Source organism: Dendrobates tinctorius, unplaced genomic scaffold (genome assembly GCF_039654945.1).
Source record: "Dendrobates tinctorius isolate UK_male_01 unplaced genomic scaffold, ASM3965494v1 ptg000004l, whole genome shotgun sequence".
Taxonomy (NCBI): domain Eukaryota; kingdom Metazoa; phylum Chordata; class Amphibia; order Anura; family Dendrobatidae; genus Dendrobates; species Dendrobates tinctorius.
The window spans coordinates 22,852,455-22,871,836 of record NW_027361672.1 but is presented as its reverse complement, the minus strand read 5'-3'; the positions used below and the strand labels follow the sequence as shown (position 1 = coordinate 22,871,836).

Below are 19,382 nucleotides of genomic sequence, written 5' to 3'. Positions count from 1 at the left end.
CCGTCCAGGTTGAAAACTGTTTTACCCCCAGACATGGATTACGGCGTGGAACAGAATGACAGATAGGTGAGGGATATTGTTGTTTTTTATTTTTGTTTTCTTATAGAAGACGAGGGCTTTGGTGGAATAGGCGTTTGGTGAATATAACTGTTTGTTATTTTTAAATAAAAAAGTAAAACTGTGTTTAGTCTTATTTCTAATAAAGGATTTTTTTCTGGCTGTGTCTTTATTTACCATATAACCATAGGATTAGTAATAGATAGGTGTCTCAGATGCCTCTCCATTAGTAATCCGTGGGCTTGATGTCACCTGACAATACAAAGGTGACATCAACACCATAAATATTAACCCCACTTCCCACCGCTACAGTGCAAGTGAGAAGAGATGCGCAAAGCGCCAGAATTGGTGCATCTAATAGATGTGCATTTTCTTGGAAGCTGCGGGCTGCTATTTTTAAGCTGGGGGGGCATTATCTATGGCCCCTTACCAGCCTGAGAACACCAGCCTCCAACTCTCTGCTTTAGTAAGGCTGGTTGTCAAAAATGGGGGTGGGACCCCACACTGGTTTCTATTTTTTTTTTTAAATTATTTATTTAAATTTAAAAAAAACAGCATGGGAACCCCTCTATTCTTGATAACCAGCATTGTTGAAGCTGACAGCTGAGAGTTGCAGCTCCGAGATGTGAGTTTTACCTGGCTGGTTATCAAAAATATAGGGGGACCCACGCTGTTTTTATTTACAGCGCAGGAAGCGGCTAATGAATACACTCATCATCCGCTCCTGCTCTCACTGTTATTAGCGACAGCAGGTGTCGGATGATGGAAGCAGTAGTCCCATCTTCTGTCACCATTGACCGGAGGTAAAATTTATACCTCCAATCACAGCTGAGCGCTCACGCTGTCTTTTGACATCATGGGAACTGTGGCTCTCTGACCAGCGGGGATGATTTCACCGACGATCAGAAGCAGTTATTGTCATGCACAAACGTCCGGTGTTTGGACAGCTGAACACGAACAGTAACAAGGACGTCCTTGTCAAGTCCGTGTTCGGTGTCCGTGCCCGAACAGTAAGTGTTCGGTAGGGACACCAAACTTTACTGTTGGGGTTCGCACATCTCTAATCAGCAGCACCTGTCATATATAAAAACATTTATGTAGTGATATTTACACTTCTAGTAGAAATTTTTTAGTTTTAGTTTTCCTTTTAGTGATGTAGGAGATCCTGTTATGTATAATGTGTGTATTGAGGCAGCTCTCAAAAAATCAATAAAGTATATGAGAATATTAATAATTAATCCTAGTGATATGAGGACCTTCGTGTAACATTATTACGGTATATATCTTTGTTACTCAACAGGAGCACATGCAGACACATCAGCCTGGACCATCACGAAGTTCCCAGTTGCCAAAATTATTTAGGTGTGATACCTGTGATAAGGCTTTTGCTAAACCAAGTCAGCTTGAAAGACACAGTCGCATCCATACAGGTACGGTATAGTACAGTACAAGTAATAGAGACACCAAATGTCATTTGTACTGTTGTACTGTTACACCTCATCGTTATAGATTACCAAAATCAGTATGAAGCCATATACTGTACTGACAAAAGTATGTGAGCATACCTCTCAATAATTAATGTTGGGAAGTTCAGTGAAGGGTAATTATAACTCTTTAGTCATTATCATTTTGCAAGCTTTATTATGGTGGAACTCTGGTCGCCCTTACATTTACTCCTTTTTAGCACCTTTTGGGAGGAACTAAATTGCAGACTGAGAAGCAACCCATCTCATCACCGCCTGACCTAACAAATGCTCCTTTTGCTAAATGCCAAGATTCCAGAAAAGTGGACTTCCATTAAAGGATCCAGGGACCAAGAATTGTTAAAAGTGGTTTAATGTCAACGCATTTCAAAGTCAACAGAATTCTTCAGGATGACCACATGTTCCATTTGGCATTTGTAGGTGCATCTGTTTGTCATGAAGTACCTAAAGAAGAATTTTGTTGACTTTGAGCTCATTGACATTAAACCACTTTTAGCTGTTCTTGGTCCATGGATCCTTGACTTGAAATTCAGCAACGCAGAGTAAATCTGCTTTCCTGGTATCTTGACATGTTGATACATCGTGGATGCTGCAGCAGCAGATAACAAACACCCTATAGTGGTTGTGTCACCAATTCTGCCTACGTGGATAAGACCCTTTTTGTGCTTTATGTTCCCTTATAGCATCCTTTTGGTAAATAACATACAGTCATATGTTAAAGTTTGGGCACCCCTATTAATGTTAACCTTTTTTCTTTATAACAATTTTGGTTTTTGCAACAGCTATTTCAGTTTCATATATCTAATAACTGATGGACTCAGTTGTATTTCTGGATTCAAATGAGGTTTATTGTACTAACAGAAAATGTGCAATCTGCATTTAAACAAAATTTGACCGGTGCAAAAGTATGGGCACCTCAACATAAAAGTGACATTAATATTTCGTAGATCCTCCTTTTGCAAAAATAACAGCCTCTAGTCGCTTCCTGTAGCTATTAATGAGTTCCTGGATGAAGGTATTTGTGACCATTCCTGTTTACAAAACAATTCCAGTTCAGTTAAGTTTGATGGTCGCCAAGCATGGACAGCCCGCTTCAAATCATCCCACAGATGTTCAATGATATTCAGGTCTGGGGACTGGGATGGCCATTCCAGAACATTGTAATTGTTCCTCTGCATGAATGCCTGAGTAGATTTGGAGCGGTGTTTTGGATCATTGTCTTGCTGAAATGTCCATCCCCTGCGTAACTTCAACTTCGTCACTGATTCATGCACATTATTGTTAAGAATCTGCTGATACTGAGTTGAATCCATGCGACCCTCAACTTTAACTAGACTCCCGGTGCCGGCATTGGCCACACAGCCCCAAAGCATGATGGAACCTCCACCAAATTTTACTGTGGGTAGCACGTGTTTTTCTTGGAATGCTGTGTTATTTAGCCTCCATGCATAACGCCTTTTTGTATGACCAAACAACTCAATCTTTGTTTCATCAGTCCACAGGACCTTCTTCCAAAATGTAACTGGCTTGTCCAAATGTGCTTTTGCATACCTCAGGCGACTCTGTTTGTGGCGTGCTTGCAGAAACGGCTTCTTTCGCATCACTCTCCCATACAGCTTCTCCTTGTGCAAAGTGCGCTGTATTGTTGACCGATGCACAGTAACACCATCTGCAGCAAGATGATGCTGCCGGTCTTTGGAGGTGGTCTGTGGATTGTCCTTGACTGTTCTCACCATTCTTCTCCGCCTTTCTGATATTTTTCTTGGCCTGCCACTTCTGGGCTTAACAAGAACTGTGCCTGTGTTCTTCCATTTCCTTACTATGTTCCTCACAGTGGAAACTGACAGGTTAAATCTCTGAGACAACTTTTTGTATCCTTCCCCTGAAAAGTTATGTTGAATAATCTTTGTTTTCAGATCATTTGAGAGTTGTTTTGAGGAGCCCATGATGCCACTCTTCATAGGAGAATCAAATAGGAGAACTACTTGCAAGTGGCCACCTCAAATACCTTTTCTCATGATTTGATACACCTGGCTATGAAGTTCAAAGCTCAATGAGGTTACAAAACCAATTTAGTGCTTCAGGAAGTCAGTAAAAAGTAGTTAGGAGTGTTCAAATCAAGAAACTGATAAGGGTGCCCATACTTTTGCACTGGTCAAATTTTGTTTAAATGCAGATTGCACATTTTCTGTTAGTACAATAAACCTCATTTGAATCCAGAAATATAACTGAGTCCATCAGTTATTAGATATATGAAACTGAAATAGCTGTTGCAAAAACCAAAATTGTTATAAAGAAAAAAGGTCAACATTAATAGGGGTGCCCAAACTTTAACATATGACTGTAAATTCCTATAAAATATTTACCGTAAAATGAAGGGTGGTCTTCCCAGGAGAGATGGGGCTGACTCTATGTAAATTCCCATGGTTTTGGAAATGGATGTCTACTAAAGTGTGATGGTTCACATACTTTTGGCCATATAATGTACAGTACATATAACATTTTATTATTCTGACAGTTTGTTACATTTATGTAAGAGTCAATTGTTAGAGTTATGTATCAAGGGTTTTTTATGATGACCTTGAAGATCTTCTTCTGAAATTGCTGCGTAATTCAGGATACTTTTACTCACTGTAGTATTGTCAAACCACCAGATCATCATTTCAGAGATAGATGGGAAATATATTTTGAGATGACCTTAAATAGCCTCTATTAAGCTGTATGTGAGAATATTGTCTGGACACACTAGAACTAAAGCTCTCAAGATAATAAATAGCCTGATCGGATAGCTAGATATATCTGTGTGGTGCTGCCTTCACTTCAAGAAAAAAGTAGTTTTATCCTTTAAAACCTGTAATCATTTGTTCTGCTGAAAAACTGAGAAAAAGGTTAATTATATTTAATTAGAAAATGTCCTTGTTATTAATACTGAATTAAACCAACTGAAAACCAAGTTGAAAGAAATACTTGTTGGCCAGTATAGTGGTTCAGTGGTTATAACTGCGCTCTTGTAGAGCAGGACCCCAAGTTCACATTTGATCAGAGCAACATTTGCATGTAGTTTGTTTGTTCTCCAAATGGTTCCACTTTTTTTTTTTTTTACTGTGTAATAGTTTTTTATTTCTTGGCACACTTCTAAAATATGTTGAAAATGTAAAAGTTTTGGTCGCTACTCTGCAAGTCACTTTCATGAGATGAGTACTAACTGCCATAAATAAGCACTGAACTAAATATTTTGCTTTTCAAAGACCTTCATCCCTGAGCTGCTCTTCTGTGTTCACATGATCTCTGACTGAGAATATCCTGCTTCTTGTGATGTCACGTCAGATGTCCCTCACTTCCCAACTCCGGATACTAATGGATGAGGGGGGGCTTGTTGTGTGGGCAGGGCTTGCTGTGTGGGTGGGTTGAGGGTATCTATCTATCTATCTATCTATCATTGCATGAAAAAGTTTGGGTACCCCTGTTCAAAACTACTGTTATTGTGAAGAGTAATTAGGCAAGTAGAGGATGAAATGATCTCTAAAAGGCCTAAAGTTCAAGATGACGCATTTCCTTTGTATTTTAGGCAATATATATATATATATATATATATATATATATATATATATATATATATATATATATATATATATATATGTGTGTGTGTGTATATCACCCTTGGAAATTTGTGTGCTCAGATAACTTTGACCAAGGTTTCAAACCATAATTAACCTATTAGGGTTATGGCTTGTTCATTATCATCATTAGGAAAGTCCAGGTTATGCAAATTTCCCAGCTTTATAAAAACCCAGCTTCCTCTAACCTTGTGCCAAAAAACATCAGCCGTGGTTTCTTCTAAGCACCTGCCTAGCACTCAGAAAATGAAAATCGTGGAGGCTCACAAAGCAGGAGAAGGCTATAGGAAGATAGCAAAGCGTTCTCAAGTTACCCTTTCCTCAATTCAAAATGTAATTAAGAAATGGCAGTTAACAGTAACATTGCAGGTCAAGATAAGGTTTGGAAGACCAAGCAAAATGTCAGTGAGAGCTGCTCGAAGGATTGCTAGGCAAATCAGAACCCCTGCTTGACTTTAAAAGACCTTCAGAAAGATTTAGCAGACTCTGGAGTTGTGGTACATTGTTCTACTGTTCAGAGACACCCGCACAAGTATGGCCTTCATGAAAGAGTCATCAGAAGAAAATGTTTTCTGCATTCTCGCCATAAAATTCAGCATCAGAAGTATGCAAAAGAACATCTAAATAAACCTGATGCATTTGGAAACAAGTCTTGTGAACCAATGAGGTTAAAATAGAACTCTTTGGCCACAGTGATCAAAAGTACAGGTACTTCTCACAAAATTGGAATATCCGCAAAAAGTTAATTTAATTTCTTCAATACAAAAAGTGAATTTCATATTCTATAGAGTCATTACAAGCAAAGTGTCTATTTCAAGAGTTTATTTCTGTTAATGTTGATGATTATGGCTTACAGCCAATGAAAACCCAAAAGTCATTATCTCTCAAGTGTTTAAAAAGGTCCCTTAGTTTTTTTCAGTAGGCTCCACAATCATGGGGAAGACTTCTGACTTGACAGATGTCCAGAAGGCAGTAATTGACACACTCCACAAGGAGGGTAAGCCACAAAAGGTCGTTGCTAAAGAAGCTGGCTGTTCACAGAGTGTGGTACCCAATTATATTAATGAAAAGTTAAGTGGAAGGAAAAAAGTGTGGTAGAAAAAGGTGCACAAGCAACCGGGATAACAGCAGCCTTGAAAGGATTGTTAAGAAGAGGCCTGTCAAAAATTTGATTTGGGGAAGATTCACAAGGAGTGGACTGCTGCTAGAGTCGTGGTTTTGAAAGCCACCAAACACAGACGTATCCAGGGCATGGGCTACAAGTGTCACATTCCTTGAGTCAAGCCACTCATGACCAATAGACAACGCCAGAAGCATCTTACCTGGGCCAAGGAGAAAAAGAACTGGACTGTTGGTCAGTGGTCAAAGGTGTTGTTTTCAGATGAAAGTAAATTTTGCATTTCATTTGGAAATCAAGGTCCCAGAGTCTGGAGGAAGAGTGAAGAGACACGCAATCCAAGCTGAGGTCTAGTGTGAAGTTTCCACAATCAGTGAAGGTTTGGGGAGCCATGTCATCTGCTGGGGAAGGTCCACTGTGTTTAATCAAGACCAAAATCAGTGCAGCGGTCTACCAGGAAATTTTAGTTTGAACGATTTTATTGAAAAAGAATATCGCTTAACATGAAAACCATTGACATTAAAGTACAAGGATTCCCTCACAGGGGGAAAATATAAGGACATAAGTGGAGGAATACACAGTATCCTTGATATTATAGTCTTAGCTTTATAGAACTATAAAATAACAGTTTTTTCACAACTAAATTAGGGTTAATGGGAGAGGAGAGGGAATATACAATTCCCCCTCTTCCCCTGACAGTAAGAAATGAGTTGACGTAAAACAGTAGAACACTCGATTCAAAACCTATGTTCAACAGTAATGAGTGCAGTATTTATATACAGTATTACATAGATAAAATTATCATTCTAGGAAGGTCAGCATTTTGTGCCTGGATCCAAGGATCCCAAATACCTCGGAAAGTATCAAAAAAATCAGATCTAGTGGCTTATATTTTTTCATACAGCATTATTAGATTAACTCGTCTTTTCACCTGTATTATTGACAACATGTTAGTTTTCCATTTACTGGCTATGTGATTTCTAGTTGCCATAGTAATAAAATCAATAAGTCGGCAAGTTTTGTTATTGGCATTGATTGGTCTGTCCCCCAGAAGTAACACTGTCGATGTTAGAAGTAGTTTCCTATTTATGACAGTGTTGATTAGTTTTATAACATCTTTCCAGAAAGACTACACTATTGGTCATGTCCACCATATTTGGAATGTGTCTCCACTATCTATACAACCCCTAAAACAATTGCCAGGAACTGTACGGTAGATGCTGTGCATGAAGCTTGGAATATATGGACCAATTTAAGGGACGTTTCAGTGAGCGATATTTGATTGCTACCTTTTATGATACCTTTTAGCGAGATCGCTGTGTGTGACAGGGTCTTTAAATCCAAACTTACTTAACAACCCTATCCCTTCCCCCTTCCCTCCCACTACCCATGCGACTCGGCCTCGGAACCTCCCCCTATAATTTGGGCTTACCTAGGGATCCTAACAGATCTTCCTTCATATACCATTCAGTAGATACAAATGTTAACCTTCTTTGCCTTATTTCTTCTCCTGAGCATATACCACTTTTGAACTTTCTCCATTTACTGAAAAATATTGCTGTTGATCTTTCCCTTCTTTTCCCCACCACTACTTTCTCCAGCATGAGCGTTTTTTTCAGCTGGCTTATCGCCTCTTCTCTCGAGGGAATTTCTCTCACCAACCATTTCTGGAGAATTGCCCTTTTACTTATCATGACTCTGATGATGATAATGGAATAGCCAAGCCATTGGTTCCAGCTCCATGTTTCTATTCCAGATTGTTCGAACCAACCCCTGAACTTGCTTCCAAAATCCCTCAATTTTTCCGCACTGCCAAATCCCATGGTATAAGTCCGTTCTTTCCGTATCACATTTCGGACATTTCACCAGTTTGTCTTGTTGTCTAATGTTCAAAAAATTGAAACCATGTATGGCCCTATGTATAAGTCTGTATTGAGTGTCTCTCCAGATTTCGTTTACTATCTTCTTCCTCATCTCCATCCACCCTTTCAAGAGTTTTTTCTTCCCCTTGTTGGTCTCCCAACTGCTTTGCCAATCCCTCTAAAATTTTCCCTGGTATGTTGGGAACTAATGCTTCTCTCAAGTCCCTATAGAGACCCGAAATAGTAATCTCATGAATGTCCCTTAATAAAATCGTGTCCAAGTGGTTTACCCTCATATTCATTGTTTGCATTGAGTAATTTCCTCATTATCCGTTGCTTTATCTGTTCATACTGGAGAGTCTGGAATGGGCGCAAGTCCTATTTCTCTCTTATTTCCCCACACGTCATCGATCTCCACTCTGTATCATGCATCAAGTCCCTTAAAGTCCTTATCCCTTTCTCCCTCCACTCTCTAAACAGGTCATTTTCCCTCCCCTGTGGGAAATCTGGACATGCCCAGATGTTAATGAATTTTGAAATATTCCATGCTAGCCCAAACTTTTTTCTAACCGCCTTCCGGGTCATTACTGTGTCCCTACATATCAATGAGTGTTTAATATTGGGTGGCAGATTTGGTATGGATGTATGTAATATTGATCTCAGGTCCCATGGCCTACAGAATTCGGCTTCTAAAGTCCAGTCAGAGTGTCTACTTGTTTGTCTAATCCAGTCAACTGCATGTCTCAAAATAAAATGCAAGCCAGGTTATAGCCTCTAATATTTCATAGTTTGATTCCCCCCCACCCCTGTTGGTAGCATTAACTTATTAGCGCTAATCCTTGGTCTCTTTCCCTTCCACAAAAAGTGACTGAATGCCTTTGTCAATCTTTTTATGTCTGTATGTTTGAGAAGTAATGGGATTGTCTGCATGGGGTAAAGGAGCCTAGAGAAGCTCATCATTTTTATCAGATGATTTCTTCCCAAAAGGGTCAGCGGAAGATTAGCCCATCCCTGCAGTTCTTTCTCTATACGTTCGATTAGTGGGGAATAATTTAAGGAATATAAAGCTTTTGAATCCCTCCCCACCAGCACTCCCAAGTATTTAATTGTGTTTCTGGCAATAGGAATGTCACATATTGAGCCTCTCTCCGCTCTTTTTTCTCCCAAAAAGAGTATTTCACATTTATTTTTGTTAAGTCTGAATTCTGCCAGTTTCCCGAATCCCTCAATTTGTGCTATGACTTCACTCAGTTGTGTTTTGGGCCTACTCATAAACGGGACAATATCATCAGCAAGCAATGCCGAACACAGTGCTCTGCCCCCCACCTTGATCCCTTCAAACCATCGTCCACTGTTCAAACGTCTAGCCAATGGTTCGATAGCTAAATTTAATAACAAAGGTGACATCGAGCAACCCTGCCTGGTTCCCTTTAACAAAGGAAATGTTTTTGCTAAGAATCCCGGGGTGTTTACCCTAGCTTGAGGGTTCGCGTACAGCACCTGCACAAAATTTCTAAAGGCTCCATGCAAACCCAGATGATCTAACACATGTTCCAGCCATGACCACCTCACATTGTCAAATGCTTTTTCCGCATCCAAAGTGATCAAGGCTGGAGTTTCTCCCCCTCTCCGCTTAGCTATGTCAGCTGCCAACATTACTTTCCTGATGTTCGTCACTGCTGAGCGCCCCTTGACAAATCCCGCCTGGGGGAAATCTATAATCTCTGGCAATATCGATGCCAATCTATTAGCCATCAACTTTGCCAAATCTTTCAGATCCTGGTTGATTAACGAGATAGGGATGAGCTTTATGTATGCTGTGTTAAGGGTAGCCGATACTCGCTCTCCCCCTAATATCTTATTAAATAACTCCTTCAATACAGGTGAAATTTGTTCCTTTAAAATCTTGAAGAAACTGCCATTGAACCCGTCTGGTCCCGGGGCTTTCGTTGAACTCATCTTTCCTATGACGTCTCCTATTTCTTCCGTCATCACCTCCCCATTCAATATCTGTAGATGCTCCTCCGTAAACCTAGTTGTTTGCGTTCCCCTTAACCATTCCTCTCCTTCCCGCCTCCTCACTAACCCCTCCTCTTTGTATAGATCTGCAAAAAGGTCTCCCAGGATATCATTAATTTCCTTCGGATCTGTTGTTTTTTTTTTCCCAAAGCATTCCTCAGTGTCGTTATATGAGTCATTGGTCGCCTTCCCCTTGGCAAGTTTGCCATTAATTTCCCTGCCTTATTCCCGTAGCACGTCAACTCAGCCTCCTGTTGCGTTCTGTACATATTCTCTTTCCTTTCTGCCCAGTTTTCAAAGTCTCCCTTCACCTTCACACACTTTGCTTTTGTCACCCTTGATGGTTTTTCCAGAAAGACCGTATATGCTTCCCTAAGTAATCCACTGGCTTCTTGAAATTTTACTTGCGCCTGTCGTTTTGCCTTCGTCGTGTATCCCATCACCTTCCCCCTCAGTACTGCCTTGGCCGTCTCCCAAAACAACCCTATCTCTCTCTATGTTCCTGATTCGTCAGTGTGTACTCCACCCACCACTCTCTCAATATCCTGTGAAAGTTTTCGTCTGTCGCCAAGAAAGTGGAGAATCGCCAAATGTAGTCCTGTCCTCTCTGAGCTTTGTCAGCTACACTTGCTACCACTGGACTATAGTCTGAAATCACCATGTTTTCTATGTCAATCCCCTCCACACTCTGCATCAAAGTCTCACTTGTCAAAAGAAGATCAATCCGCGACCACGAATCATGCCGGTGTGAGTAGTGCGTAAACTCTCTCTTGTGGGTGATACATTCTCCAGCTGTCGTGTAGGGTCGTGGTTTCCAACATCGCTTTTAACGGTCCCTCCGTATGCCTCCCCTGCTTCCCCTGGCTTCTCCTGTGTTCTTCCTGGGAGACTACAGGGTTGAAATCATCACCCACCATTTTACACACTTCCCCATCAAGTAATATCCTGTTTGTTATGTTTTCAAAAAAAAATTTTTTGTTGTTGTTGGGAGCGTAAATACTGTGGATGCTAAAAGTGCCCTGACTGCCTACGATTTTGATATGTAGGTATCTTCCTTCATCATCTGATTCTTGTGACTCCACCGTGTGTGCCAAGCTCTTATTGATCAGAGTGAGCACTCCTGCCTTCCTACTTTGTGATGCCGAGCCATACACCTTTCCCACCCACATCTTGTTCATACGGAAGAAATCCTCTTTCCGCAAGTGTGTCTCCTCACATCACAGCGCCTGAACCGGAAGCCTAAACAGTTTTAAGAGTGGAGAAGGTTGGGACTGTAATGCGAATTGGGCTCTCCAAACTCGTAATGAATGAGAGGTGTATAGCGAGTGTATGGCCAAATCTTTTGGTAAGGGTCCTGTGGCCCAAATCAGACTTTCCAAGGAATAAGGTGCTATATGAGAATTTTCTATTTGCGGCCAGATAGGTGCGTGCTGTTAAGCGTTCACGGCTGCCAACTGAGCAATCTGGGCCGCCCTATAGTAGAGAACAAAATTCGGTAGTGAAAGTCCTCCTTGTCTTTTGTGTCTGAACAAGGTTTGTTGAGAGATTTGGGATTTTTTATTGTTCCAAATAAAACGTAATATGTGCGAGTTTATCGTTTTAAATGTAGAGGTATTGGGATAGGCAGAGATCAGAACAAATAGAGAAATTGAGGTAATGTAACCATTTTTACCGAGTGAACTCTTCCCAAAAAAGAAAGATGGAGAAGACCATTTTGAAAGAGTTTGTGTTAATTTTTGGAGGAGGAGGGGGGTATAGTTATGGTTAAATAGAGTAGATTTGGATGATGTAAGGTTAATTCCTATATAAGTGATATGTTGTTTTGAATGTCGGAAGTGAAAATTACCTAATATTGAAGTTTGGACTGTGGGGGGTATTCAGAAACATGATCTCTGATTTATTTACATTAACTTTTACTCCTGAGACTTCCTCAAAGCGGTTAAGTGTATTTATAAGATTGGGCAGAGATACTTGGGGATTTGTCAATGTTAGGAGGAGGTCATCGGCGAATAGACTGACCTTATATTCATGTTTACCCACAGTTTGGCCTATTATGTCTGAATATAGGCGAATTTTTAGAGCCAATGGTTCCATTACCATAACGAATAGGGCAAGGGACAGAGGACATCCCTGTCTGGTTCCGTCTACCAGGAAATTTTAGAGAACTTCATGCTTCCTTCTGGTGACAAGCTTTTTTTGAGATTGAAATGTCATTCCCCAGCAGGACTTGGCACCTGTCCACACTGCCAAAAGTACTATTACCTGGTTTCAAAACAGCAGTATCACTGTGCTTGATTGGCCAGCAAACTCGCCTGACCTTAAGACCATAGAGAATCTATGGGGTATTGTCAAGAGGGAGATGAGAGACACCAGACCCAACAATGCAGACAAGCTGAAGGCTGCTATCAAAGCAACCTGGGCTTCCATAACAGCTCAGCAGTGCCACAGCCTGATTGCCTCCATGCCACTCCGCATTGATGCAGTAATTGATTCAAAAGGAGGCTCCGACCAAGTATTGAGTGCATTTACGGAACATAAATTTCAGTAGGTCAATATTTCGGATTTTAAAATCATTTTTTAAGCTGGCATTATAAAGTATTCTTATTTACTGAGATAATGACTTTTGGGTTTTCATTGGCTGTAAGCCATAATCATCAACATTAACAGAAACATACACTTGAAATAGATCACTCTGTTTGTAATGACTCTATTTATACATAATAGAGTTTCACTTTTTGTATTGAAGAGTTGAAATAAATTAACTTTTTGATGATATTCTAATTTTGTGAGAAGCACTTGTGTGTGTGGAGAAAAAAAGGGCACAGAATTTCAAGAAAAGAACATCTCGACAGCCATTAAGCATGGGGGGGTGGATCAATCATGCTTTGAGGGTGCGTTGCAGCCAATGGACCATTTCATGAGTAGAAAGAAGAATGGATTCAATGAAATTTCAACAAATTCTGGATGCAAACATAACACCATCTGTAAAAAAGCTGAAATTGAAAATAGGATGGCTTTTACAAATGGATAATGATTCTAAACACACGTTAAAATCCATAATGGACTACCTCAAAAGGCGCAAGCTGAAGGTTTTTACAATGGCCTCCCAGTCCCCTGATCTGAACATCATTGAAAATCTGTGGCTGGATCTCAAAATAGTAGTGCATGCAATATGATGCAAGAATCTCACAGAACTGGAAGAATGGATGAAATTCCCTCAAACAAGAATTGATATACACTCGTCTGACTGCAAAAAGCATTTACAAGCTGTGATACTTTCAAAAGGGGGTACTACTAGATTACAACCATGCAGGGTGCCCAAACATTTGCACCTGCTCTTTTTCCTTTTTGTAAATTTTAAAATTAAAAAGATGAAATTATATATATTTTTCCTAAATACAAAGGAAATGTGTCAGGTTTACGCTTAGACCTTTTAGAGAGAAAACAAGTAGGAGTAAAGTTGTATTTAAATGTTTGGCTCCACTGAGGGTGCACAGAGTGCTTGAACTTGGTTTCAAGTGACAGACTCCCTTAACCCCTTCATGACCTTGGACGTATCCATATGTCATGGAGAAGGGTGTTCCTGACCTCAAAAACATATGGCTACATTCTGGGGAAAATGCGTCACCATGACCAAGTGTACAGAGATCGCATTAAAGTGCCTGCTGTTACTGACAGCAGGGTGCCGTAACGCGCCTACCATCCCCTGCAACTACGATCGCTGTAATTGACTGGTCAATTCTTGTTCAAATTCATACCTCAACAATCAGTGAACAGAGACGCAGTTTGATTTGAACTTCCTCTTTCCAGTTTGGAGACTTTGCAGAGGGGTTACTGCGTCATTCTACTGCAGATCTTCTGGGCCTTGTGGTGCCACAGACTTTTTCAAGCCTGTGCCATCACTGGTGCTGCTGCTGGAAGAAAAAAGATGTTACTGATCCGTTCCTGACTCAGCGCCGGAGCCCACATCAAAGGGTGGGTGTCCGACATCGGCGTACTATTACTCCAGATATTGGAAAGGGGTTAAACTACAAAGAAAGGTGCCAAGTGTATTACAGAAGGGGGATAAGAAAGGACACCACTTATTAAAGTGACACCTGCCCCGACTAACCATGCCTGAGTATACAAGAATGCTTCAGACTTTACCACTCATCCATGGACTCCTAAATTAATTTCTGACTTGCACAACTCACATATGCCAACCTGATGCACTTTACACAACTTGCGTGTGCAATACAAATGACAGAAAAAAATGGCATGATCAGCATCAATATATATATTAATCACGTAAATATTATGACATGTCACACATGTGGATATTTACAAGGACTGAAGTGGACCACTCGTCATGAGATATGTATAGAAAGCAAAAAAATGACAATTAATAGCCCAAAGTAGTATTCAAAAATGCTAAATCTAATATATAAAGCTCAAGTGTGTGTATGTATGTATGTATATGTGTGTGTGTGTGTGTATGTCCGGGATTGGCATCCGCACCGTCGCAGCTACAGCCACAAAATTTGGCACAGTCACACGTCTGGACCCCGAGAGTGTCCTAAGCTATGTTGTGAGGCGAAATTTTAACCCCGCGCGTTCCAATTCACCAAACAATTTTGCCCCTATCTACATAATGGGGAAAAAGTGTGTGTGTATCAAGCCTCGCCCCTCATTATGATGTCATAATGGTTGCCATGGCGATGCTGATGTCGTCATAGGTTGCAAGCCCCGCCGCTCATTATGATGTCATAATGGTTGACTATGGGATGGAGGATGTGTGATGGGTATATGGGCACTGGACTATGGGATGGAGGATATGTATGACGGGTATATGGGCATGGGACTATGAAAATCAAAAAAACGGCACTCCCATATGCAGAAAGAAGAAAATTAGTTTTATTCACAGCTTAGTTCTCCACAAGACATGTACTCTTAATGTGACGTTTCGGTCCTTACAATGGACCTTCTTCAGACATGAAAATAATCTTGTTAAAGCTCATAAATGACCTGGTGGGCCAGAGTAGCAGGAAACAAAAAGGCATTCCCTTCTCAGGAACTATTTCTAACGTGGTTGTTGTTGACTGTGTCACGTTTCACCGCGGCTCCACCTAGAGACGTGACACATAGTCAACAACAACCACGTTAGAAATAGTTCCTGAGAAGGGAATGCCTTTTTAACAAGATTATTTTCATGTCTGAAGAAGGTCCATTGTAAGGACCGAAACGTCACATTAAGAGTACATGTCTTGTGGAGAACTAAGCTGTGAATAAAACGAATTTTCTTCTTTCTGCATATGGGAGTGCCGGTTTTTTTATTTTCATATTGTATTGGGACTGGTACCCTTTTTCTGTGCACCCCACATTCAAATTCAGAGTGACGTGCCCTTTTGTAAGACTGGTCATGGGACTATGGGATGGAGGATGTGTGATGGGTATATGGGCACTGGACTATGGGATGGAGAATATGTATGATGGGTATATGGGCACGGGACTATGGGATGGCGGGATATGTATGATGGGTATATGGGCACGGGACTATGGGATTGAGGATATGTTTGATGGGTATATGGGCATGGGACTATGAGATGAAGGATGTGTGATGGGTATATGGGCACTCGGCTATGGGATGGCGACTATGGGATGGAGAATATGTATGATGGGTATATGGGCATGGGACTATGGGATGGAGGATGTGTGATGGGTATATGGGCACTGGACTATGGGATGGAGGATATGTATGATGGGTATATGGGCACGGGCCTATGGGATCGTGGATATTTATGATGGGTATATAGGCACGGGACTATGGGATGGAGGATAATTATAACTTGCTATAACTAACCACAGTTAGTTACTATGCCCGGACAGCACCGGGCTCTTCACCTAGTGTATTTATAATATACAATGCATATCCAGGACAGAGGAAATGAGAGGAAAGCACATGTGTAGGGAAAAGTGTGAGAAAGGGGCGCACAAGATAGGAGCAATTACAGTTGTATGTAAATATAGGTCTTATACATCATATCATGAATGATGACATATAATAGTATTACTATATTGTTCCAAAAATACTGCCAGTGTACCAGTAAATGTGGTGTGAAGGCTATATATAAAGTTGTTCATATATGCCTAGGACAAATGCACTAGGCAATACAGGGTAAATATGCTTGTAAATTATCTAGACCACCAGTGAATGTATGGAGATCCAATATTTGCGCTTTTTGGTCCAGCCTTCTTTAATGTGGTTTTGAGGGGTGCAGTTTTTAGATTGGTGTCACTTTTGGGTATTTTCTGTCATATAGGTCTGCCAAAGTCACATCATATGTAATGTGGTCCCTAAAACAAAAATTATTTTATTGGAAAAATTATCAACTTTTAACCCTTCTAAGTGCCTAAAAAAAGTTGTTTAAAAAATGATGCAGATGTAAAGTAGACATGTGGGAAATGTTATTTATTAGCTATTTTGTGTGACATAACTCTCTGAATTAAGGGCCTAAGAATTACATTTTGAAAACTATGACATTTTCAAAAATGTTGCCAAATTTCCGATATTTTCACAAATAAATGCAAGTCATATTGAACAAATGTTACCACTATCATGAAGTACAATGTGTCACAAAAAAAGGAATCCCAGAATCAGTGGGATCCGTTGAAGAGTTCCAGAGTTATTAGATAAAGTGACCGTGGTCAGAATGAATTTGGCCTGTGTCACGTGGACCCACAGGCCGGTAACTAAGACAACAAGACATGGCACGTGTAACTGTCCTGTGGGACATGACCCGCAGGCCGGTAACTAAAACAACAAGACACGGAACGGGAAACAGTTACAACGGTGGGCCCTGCGATAGGGAACGGGGACGTGGAGACCTCCTGCACTCCCCTGAGTCAGAGTCCCTGAACACTCCTAACGTTCCCTATACAGGCTCCTCACCTGTCGCCGAGCCGGAACCTGTCACCCTAGCACACCCTACACCTATCCCTTGCTAGGGAGCTGGGTGGTGCAGGCACTGGCCCCACCGCTGTACTAATACACACCAGGGAAAAATACAAACAGGGAAACACCACTTAGCTTTGCTCTGTTGCTCTTGCTCCCAGCAACAGAGTCCACCACCAGAATGCAGCTTTCCTCCAGAATCGCTGCTACTTCAGCAAGCTTTGTCAGAGCTGCAAGGAACTCTCTCTAGCTCCTTCCACACCAGGACTCTGACTGAGCTGCCAGGAACTCTCTCTAGATCCTCCACCAAGGATGGCTGAAATGACCACTATCACCAACCGTGATTGCAACACCTGACACTCTTTTATAGCAGAGCCAGAGCAATCACACCTGCTTTATAATCACATGCACTAAACTAAAGAAACCAGACTGCCGTGACCCTAACGGCCACCGGGGGCAAAACTAGAACTGAAACCACCACAGTGCAATGACCCTAATGGCCACAGGGGGCAAAACTATCTTTAAGCACCACAGCTTAAGGAAAAAAAAAAGGTTACTAGTGCATTTTATCTGTCATGATCCAGCATGGATCATGACAGTACCCTCCCCTTAATGAGGGGCCTCTGAACCCTCAAGACCGCTCCTCATCAGGGAACCACGTACAGCAGAGACGCCCAGGTCCAGAGTTCACCCCAGCAACTACCTGCACTTCAGGTTTATGACAAACGAACACCGCTGGTATTGGCAATGTATATTCCGGAGGCACCACCCATCTACACAGCGCCGATCTGGGGAACGAGAGGTGTATGGGCAAGTATGTGGGTAACTCCAGCTGGTAAGTCTCCGGGCCCTGGACAGCCGACACCAGCCCGATCACCTGAGAATTCCAGACCCCCACCACACACTTCCACTGGATGTTTTTGGTGGCCACCAATACATGCTCGTTCACACACAGGTCCGGACCTGAACGTTTATTGCCACACATTCGTTTGTCATAATTCGGTGAACTCATTCTGGAACTGACAACAGAGGCGTCCCCCTGTGTCACTACACTCAGACCCCCGCAATTCACCAAGGGAAACACCATCCTCCAACCCCTCCTACTACGAGGTCTGCGCCTCTCAGGGTTAGCTAATGGCGAGGGTTGAGCCTTGCCCCTACTCTCCTGCAGCACCTCCGTTGCTTTCACTGGAGAGGAATGGGACGATTGTAGAGAGACGGCATAGACGGGTAGCCCCTAGGCAGCAGCCCTCACACGACTGCTCCCAGCTGACTACTTCCCTAGTCCGCCAATCTAAAACCGGGTTGTGTTTTTTAGACCAAGGGGGGCCCACAACGATAGGTGCTGAATTTCCCTCCAAGACGTAGTATGACTGGGACTCATCATGATGTTCACTACACAGAACAATGTCTTCTACAACTTGGTTTAACCCCCCCCCGGCTCAGTGGGACAGAGTTAATGGCCTTGACGCTTATGGGTTTGTCCGGCGTCTCACCACTCAGACCATGAGTCTGGACAAACTGAGCATCCACCAAACTGACTTCTGCTCCACTGTTAACAAGCACCGGTATGCCCTCAGGTACCTCGCCAACCATCACCTCTGCTGACATAGTACCTTCTGAGGGCGAGGAGGAAATATACACTCCCAGGTCGTCTTCCTCCACACGACCAGGGGGGCACGGCTTCTCTGGAAGTACAGAAATTTCGGCGTCATTGCCAAGGACTAAATCATTAGTCTGCTCACTACAGGGACGTACCCCTTCACCTTGGGGAACACCAGGCAGCACCATGGGGACACCGACTCCACCCACCTGCCTGGGTACGTCCGCCTGTATAAGCAAGTCCTACTCCCCAGCAGGGACTCCACGGCACATCCTCGCCAAAGCCATATATGGACCCTCTAGTTGAGGCAGAGTTGAGGCCTCAGACCCATAATTCCGCTGCAGGTGCTGCTGAAACACATCATTTAGCTCCTCACTAACCTCAGTGAGGGCCAGCAGCAACTGCTCACCGGTCTGCACTTGGCCCATGGCTCAACTGAGAAAAATGTTATGGTTTGTGATAATGTCATGGTCAACGTGTGACTGGACACACCGCCTCCAGCAGGTGAATTTCTATGGCACACGTGACCCTGGGTACACCGCCTCCAGCAGGGCGAACTTAAATAATATAACATGCAGCCGGATACACCGCCTCCAGCAGACGAATTTCAGTATTACACGTATAACTGGATATACCGCCTCCAGCAGGGCGAATTTAAATAATAAAGGGAAACACCAGGGAAACTGATACAA

The 19,382-nt window shown here is 42.0% G+C and overlaps 1 protein-coding gene across 3 annotated transcripts in view; it reads left to right on the top strand.

Moving 5' to 3' along the window:
• Positions 1 to 19,382, top strand: part of ZNF236 (zinc finger protein 236) — a 235,408-nt gene that overhangs the window by 194,306 nt on the left and 21,720 nt on the right. For all 3 annotated transcript variants that reach the window (XM_073566497.1, XM_073566490.1, XM_073566480.1), the window contains one exon: positions 1,358 to 1,487. In XM_073566497.1, coding sequence (XP_073422598.1) covers positions 1,358 to 1,487 — 130 coding nt within the window. The remainder of the gene's footprint in view (positions 1 to 1,357; positions 1,488 to 19,382) is intronic.